The 8,033-nt window shown below is 34.6% G+C and overlaps 2 protein-coding genes across 2 annotated transcripts; both read left to right on the plus strand.

Annotated features, from left to right (window-relative positions):
- Positions 5,700–6,299, plus strand: LOC107616080. The gene has a single exon (XM_016318081.1). It carries the CDS (start codon positions 5,700–5,702, stop codon positions 6,297–6,299), a length of 600 nt encoding a protein of 199 aa, XP_016173567.1.
- LOC107616079 lies at positions 6,348–6,944 on the plus strand. The gene has a single exon (XM_016318079.1). The coding sequence runs from the start codon at positions 6,348–6,350 to the stop codon at positions 6,942–6,944; it is 597 nt and encodes a 198-aa protein (XP_016173565.1).

Raw genomic sequence — 8,033 nt, forward strand, 5'->3', positions numbered from 1 at the left:
GATCTGAAGAATAAATATAAATTTCAGAGACACAAAATCAACAATAAATATATTAATATATTTATTTATCATTTTTCTTATGATTTAATAAAATATTTTCTATAGAACTTAAGAAGAATAATAATTCAATCACTACTATATATATACATCAAGCAAGAAAGCATGAGTTTGAAGGTGAGATTGATGCTGAGACTTCTATTTTGGTGTGAACACATACATATTTTCTCTTGCTCGTCCATTAGCACATTACTTTTCTCGAGCAAGATAGACTATATGTTTTGACGGGAATATAGGAAGTATATATATAATGGCCAATTCTATGGTACCTATAAGTTGGTGTTTAAATTTTATCTAATTTATTTTTTTTAGTAAATTTTAATTTTTTAAAAATTATTTATTATTATATTTTTTAAATTAAATATTATTTTTAACCTTTTTTAATAAATAGGTATCACGGGATCAAATAATGTCACCTCAAAGACTCAAACGAAATGAAAAGATATGGAAAGATAGGAAGTACATATTCAGTTTCTATTGTTCAATAAAGGTGGGATAAATTTTCGAAACCCCATGTGCAAAACACCGCTAAAAAAAATGGTGGATGGAAAATGAGAGATTGTATTATGAATTCAATCCAATTATTTGGTTCTACATTTTTAAAATTGTTTCTTGATGCAATTCATTTTGTTAAAGTTAGTTTAGTTTCAAGCTAATTAAAGAATTTTATACGTTTATTATTAGTAGTGATCACTTCAAAAAGTAATTATCTTATCAAAAATGTTAAATAAAATCAACTTTAAATTTATAAATTGAAAAGACAATTATTTTTTGATAAAGTATTTTCTGTTCAACATCTAAAATAAATAAATAGTGAGATTTGTGTACTATTTTTTTTTAAAGGGGGAGTGATTTTTTTCTTTTTTTTTTTGAGTCGATTGGATCTTGACTCGTGCATGCCTTTTTATTAGCTGGTAAGACGCTAAAATGAAGAAAGGTTAAGGAAATGATTTGATGAAGCATCCAAAACCTTAGATAAAGTGTATATATAAGTTGATCTCAAACGATTGGAGGTTGACCTTCAAGCATGTGTATTAAGACTGGCAATACAGTGAATCGGGATTAACCTTCAGAGTGGGTTGGTAACTTGACCTACAGCAGCTCGGGTTGGGTTCGGATTGAGTTCAGGTCTCCGCCAAATTTTACCTTTCTAACCTGTACTCTGAATAATATAATGTGTATGTTCTGTCAAGATTTGATCTCAATCTTGATGACAAATATTTGATTGTGTTTAAATTAACTAACTCTCTATTTCAAGTATTGCAGCTTCGAATATTGAGGAATCATGATCAAAAGCAAAATAACAAGTATCAAGCCTTTATTGTGTACCAGATCAAGCATAACAAAAGATAATAATGTTGCACTTGTTATCAAGCAAAACAAGAAGAATTTTCTCTTTAATGTCATCAGTCTTAGCCATGATATGAGCAATGACTACCACAACAAAATAAAGAAGAAAAAATTCTCTACATTTAGAACTGATCAACATTCCAACATATGAAGATTTTGTCTAAGGAAGGAAGCAAGAAAATAGATTACATACGTAGTCTTAAAACTTAAGTGTTTTCTTTTTTTTTTTGTTTTTAAGTGTCCTCTATTTCTCTATTGTCTAGTTTGATTTTACATCGAGAATAGTAAAAGGCAAAAAGAGCTAGATTATACAAAAGCCTTATTTGATTATGTTTGAGTTTCTATTTGAAGGTATTTATTAGGTTAGAGTTCACATGATTGCCCTTTCTCTAAGTTATGTATGCACTTAGAGGTGTTTTAAGCTAGGTGTAGCTTAGGTGCGAGAAAAGTAGTTTGACTTTTGAATTGGTGATTGTAATCAAGGTTGATTATAGTAGAAATTTCATCATAATTTGTGGTGAAGACTAGATATAGATCACATTGCATTTAATAGCAAAACTAGGATATATCGTAGTGTCATTCTCTTTGTGCTTTTTATATTTTGCATATTCATGACGAGATAAAATTGGAAATAATCTCCTGTTTTATTTTGTCCTGCATAATTAATAACAGTACCTAAATTGTATTTTCTTGATTCAACCCTACCTTCTCAAGTCATTAGGAACCTTTAATTGGCATTAGAGTTTAGGCTCAAGGGGTAAGCTTAACAGCTTGGAGTAAACGATCCATAGCGGCTAACGTTGTGTTGTACACTTTGACGGAAGGATAATCTAACAATAGGCCATTGATACATGAGCATCTTTAGTTATTTTTCTTTATCATTCATTTGAATAAAGTTAGTGATTTTCTCATTATAATTGAGATTCTTGTAACTTAATTGATTTTATGTGGAGTTATTTTGAGCTTTGATATGTTTAGGAGATTATTAAAAGATTTTAAGCAAGGCCAAAGAAAAAGAAAAACAAGCAGAGAAGCCCCAATGAAGTGCAACACCTTCAAAGAGAATTTGTAAATGCTGTCAATCCTGACCTCTTTTCAAGCGAGCATAACTTGAGTTAAAGAAGGTCTAAATGAGGCAGTTTCAGTCGTGTTAGAAAGCAAACATTCAGAGTTTCAAAACGGTATGCATATGTCTATAATGGACGTTCAGTTTAAGCCACGCACGACCAACATCTTTCATATCGTAAAAACATCGCAAAGGGCATGGCGTGCCACGCCCAAAACAGGCGTGTAACGCCTTTGAAGAGGGCCAAGGAATAGCGTGGCATGCCTAAACTCCAAGTGCCATGTTGAACCAACTTCCAGAGAACCATTCAAGCCTAAAGACACCTCTAGGGACTAATAGAAGATGGCGTGCCACGCCCAAACTCCAAGTCCCACTCCAAGCAAGAGGCTACCTCCCAAGCACAAAGACGTGCCACGCCCAAGCTGCCCAAATGCCACACCAAGCTCAGTCCTCAACCTTCACACGAAGGCATGCCACGCCAAGTTCAGTCCTTAACCTCCATATGAAGGCGTGCCATGCCTTCGTCCCCTCTCCAAGAGTAGGCGTGCCACGCCAACTCCACCAAGTGGCATGCTGGGCCAAAGACCTAGAAGCCTCCAAGAAAGCTACCACAAGGGCATGTCATGCCAACTCCACCAAGTACCACGCCAAGACCAACTCAAGTCATCAAGTGCCACGCTATTCCCTCCATTTACACGCCCATGCTTTCATCCCTTGGGCCAAGTTCCATTGACCACCCAAGTGTCATGCCACTTCATCCAAGTCCAAGACCAATTGCAATACCCATGATTTTATTGAATACCAAACATTTTAAATAATGGCCAAGCTTTGAATTTCAATTACAAGGAGAAGATCATCTTTTAGTTTAGAAAGATTTGATTAGATTAGATTTTATTTTATTTGATTTGTTTTGAATTTGAGTTTTAGGTCTTAGCTTAGGATTTAAATGAGTGTGGGAAATTTAACTGAATAGACAACACACATCACACCAAGCAATTCATCTTTGTTTTACATTCACCATGAGTAACTAATTCTCCATTGTGAAGGCTAGGAGCTCTGTTTATCTTTTTATGGATTATTATTCTAAGTGTTTATTTTATTGAGGTTTATGTTTTGATCTATTTCATAATTGAGTTTTCATTCTTCATCCCTAAGGATTAAAATTGTTGGAAAATATTCTAACTCCGTTTTGGATTCTAATATTACTTTGGAAATTTTAATATTGGAATTAGTTTGGAAACTCTTTCTCATGACTTTTTAAGTTGACTAGGAATAGCGTTTTAAAAAAATGTGCGACTTTATAAATTCTCATAATTTTCAATTGGTTTAGAATTAACTTGAATAAGTGACATATAATTTAACCTAGGATCACTCTTGAATTTTATGTGAATATAAATCAGAATTGTGCTTAACCTCTTTTCTTGAATAATTGACTAAGGAATTAGCGGTTAATTAAATTAAGAGAAATTGAATTGTCGAGGAATTGGAATTTGATTATTTATGATTTATTGTGAATTGATCTTTGCACGCCTCAAAATAAATAAAGCATAAGGATTGTTTTCCTAGAGAGTGAACATCTCTAAAACCTTAACATCCTCATCATTATTTTTTTCATCACTTTGCTATTCTATTGCTTCTGTTAAAAGTTGATTCATCTATTTTCAATTGTCTAATTAGTAGCTTTCAACTAATCATTGTTGTTTCGATTCTTTAATCCTCGTGGGAACGATATCCACTCACCGTGGTATTACTTGATACGATTCGGTGCACTTGCCGAGTTGAGTTTTACACCATCAAGTTTTTGGCACCGTTGCCAGGAATTAATTGAGATTGACAACAAACTATTTAGTTGTTTCTCTAAATTAGACCTTTTTAATCTTTCCTTTCTACTCATCGAAAATTTTTTTCATTGTGACGTTGGAAATTTTTACCTTTCAAGTTTGGTGTTATTTGTGTTTTTGCATGTAGGGCAACAAAGACAAAAAACTTCTCCAATTTGATCCAGATATTGAGAGAATTCTCCATTGATTGAGGAAGAAATCAAGAGCTCAACAAGAAGTAGAGGAACCTAAAATCATCGCAGTTAAAGAGAATAATCCAAGGAAGAATCTTAATGATTTTGTTACCCCCACTAGTGATAGTTGTGAAAATAGCATAGTGAGGCCTAATGTTCAAGCAAACAACTTTGAATTGAAGCCCTCACTCATTCAATTGGTGCAACAAAATTAATTTAGTGGTAGTCCTCAAGAAGATTTGAACTTGCACATATCTAGCTTCCTATTGATATGTGATATAGTCAAGAGTAACGAAGTTTCTCCCTAAGCCATCAAGCTAAGACTCTTCCCATTCTCTCTAAGGGATAGAGCCAAACAGTGGCTCCAAACTGAACCCTTGGATACCATAGCAACCTGGGAGGATTTGGTTAATAAATTCTTAACCAAATTCTTTCCACCATAAAAGTTAGCCAAGTTGAGGCATGACATCCAAACCTTCACCCAAAAGAAAGGAGAATCTCTCTATGAAGTTTGAGAAAGATACAAGGAGATATTGAGAAAGTGCCCTCATAATATGTTTTCCGATTGGTTACAACTTTAAATATTCTATGATAGAATCTCCCATGCCTCAAGGACATTTCTTGACTCATCAGCAGGGGGTTCTTTACATAGAAAGACAACTGAGGAAGCATTGTAATTAATTGATATAGTGGCCAACAATTAATACATGTACTCAACTGAAAGAGCAATGAAAATTGGGGTAATGGAGTTGAGCACCATGGATTCACTTTTGGCACAAAACAAGAAGATAATGTCTCAAAAAATCTCCTCACTCACAATAATTTAGACACATGTAAGTATCCACAGTGGAAACACAATTTGTTGTCTATAACTTATGTAGAGGAGCTCACAAGGATGAAGAGTGTGGTTTATTCAAGGAAGAGCAAGCATCCATAGAACAAGTCAATTACATGGAGAACTTCTCAAGGCCACCACATAATGACCCCTTCTCAAAGGTATATAATTCAGAATGGAAGAATCACCCCAATTTTGGTTGGAAAAATCAAGAATCAAAGAATCTCAATACACCTCATCATCAACAATCTCCTCCTATGCAACCACAAATTCACCAAAGGCTTTCTTCTCCTGAGAATGCCATAGAGAAGCTGTCTGGTTTCACATCCACTTTAGCTTAATCAACTTCCACCTTCATGCAACAAACTAAGAGCTTCATGAATGAAACAAGAGCCAAATTCAAGAACCAAGATGCTTCTATTAGAAATTTGGAGGTGCAAGTGGGCCAAATTGCTAAGCAATTAGCAAAACCCACTAACACATTCCCAAGTGACATTGAGTTCAATCCAAGAGAAGAATGCAAGATCATTAGCTTGAGAAGTGGAAGAGTGATTGTCATGAAGAATAAAGAGCAAGCTGAGGCACCCTTAGAAGTAGAGGAAGAGAAGGAAAAGGAGAAGGACCATGCACAACCCAATGCTCCAAAAGAGAAGGAGATAGTGAAGCAATATGAGCCTAGAGTTCCATTCACCCAAAGGGTCAAGGAGGAGAACAAAGAAAATCAATACTCCAAAATCTTAGAGGTGTTTAGGAAACTCCAAATCAATATTTCTTTCATAGAAGCCTTGAAGCAAATGCATCTTTACACTAAATTCATGAAGGAGTTACTTTCTAAGAAGAAGACTTTGAGAGAAGATGAGACAATGGTTATGACCAAGGAGTGTAGTTCAATTATTCAAAAAGGCTTTCCAAGAAAGATGAAAGATTCGGGGAGATTCCAAATTCCATGCACCATTGGGAGCACCACTTTTGAATAAGCACTATATGACTTAGGAGCAAGCATCAATTTAATATTTGTATCCGTAATGAAGAAGCCACAAATAAAAGAGGTAAAACCAACAAGGACAGCTCTACAAATGGCAGATAGATCACTAAAAAATGCACAAGGAGTAGCTGAGAACATTTTGTTTAAGGTGAAAAAGTTTTTCCTCCCAACTGACTTTGTAATCCTTGACATGGAGGAGGATGAGAATGCTTCTATTATTCTAGGAAGATCATTCCTAACTACTAGAAGAGCTCTTATTGATGTAGAAAAGGGAGAACTCATGTTAAGGGTGTATAATGAGCAATTAGTCTTTAATGTCTTTAAGATCATGCACCATTCAAATGACACAGAGAGATATATAAAGATTGACTCAATTGATACAAGTCTCCAAGAAGTCCCTAATGAAATGTCTCTGAAAATTCCAATTTCATACTTGAAGAGAAGAGGAGAAGTGGCAGTGGTACTACCGATGGAAGACACAACTATCAAAGAAGAGAAAAGGGATAGGCCACCACCTCTACCCCCAACCCCAAATATCAAGACTACTTCTCTAGGAACCAACAAAATCCCTATTGAGGTTAAGCGTGCATCATCAAGTAAGAAGGAAGGAAAGACTATGAAGAAGACCAAAGGGTGAAAAAAAGAAGAGAATCTCCACAAGAGATTTTGAACCAAGGCAAAGAGTGCTACAATTCCATCCACCATCATGGATATTTCCAAAAAAATTCAACACATGGTTAAGGCCCTACACAGTAAACAAAATTCTTTTCCTTGAACACATTAAGCTCATAGATGAAGGCAAATGATGCAAGTTCACAGTGAGAGGAGAGAAGTTGAAGTACCATGTTTAATTTCCACCATAAACAAGAGCAACACGTCAAGTTAGTGATGTTAAAAGAGCGCTTATTGGGAGGCAACCCGATCATTAGTATCCTTTATCTTAGTATGTTCTTTTGTTTAATTTAGTTTATTTACATATGCTCATGCATACATTACTTTTATGAATAATTATGATCATTCAACATAATTTCACCACCCAAAATTTTTCTTTGTTGCTTGAGGACAAGCAACCACTCTAAGTTTGGTGTTGGAGGCTACATGGAACATAGCCTAAAAGAACAAAAGAAGATACAAGAGGGAGGTAACTCTGTCTTTGATCTTTAATTTCTCATATTTTATATCTGTTTTTAGTTAATAATCATGATTCTATTCCTCCTCACATCACCTTACTTTTTGAAATTACTTGTACCCAATATCCTTAAACATGTAACAAAGAGCTTTTAAATAAAAAAGTTGAAGAAAATTAAAAAATTTTAGGACAAGTAAGATTAAGAAAAGTGGGAGTCAGATAGTATGATTATATAGTGGGTTGTATGTTTGTAAAACTACATGAGGAGCTCGAAGACATGGGAATGAATTTTAGAAAAGTATTATGGAGGATCTCAAAAATCTATAGAGCCTTGAATACAGTAGATAAAGTGCTTGGTAAAACGATTTCAAATAACATCTAACAAAACATTTAATTGTCAAAGCAAATATATATATTGTTCATACCCTAACCCAATACAAAGCTAGGCTCAAAAAGAATAAAAATCCACCCAATAAAGGTGGGCTCTTCTACTCCTACCCGACCTCATAGAGGTCGGGTGCGAGGGCAGCAGTTCAGCTCTACTTATTCAAATAAGTAACTAACTCTTAATATATCTCCCACTTATCTAAAAAGAGG

This window comes from Arachis ipaensis, chromosome B09, assembly GCF_000816755.2.
Source record: "Arachis ipaensis cultivar K30076 chromosome B09, Araip1.1, whole genome shotgun sequence".
NCBI classification, from domain to species: Eukaryota; Viridiplantae; Streptophyta; class Magnoliopsida; order Fabales; family Fabaceae; genus Arachis; species Arachis ipaensis.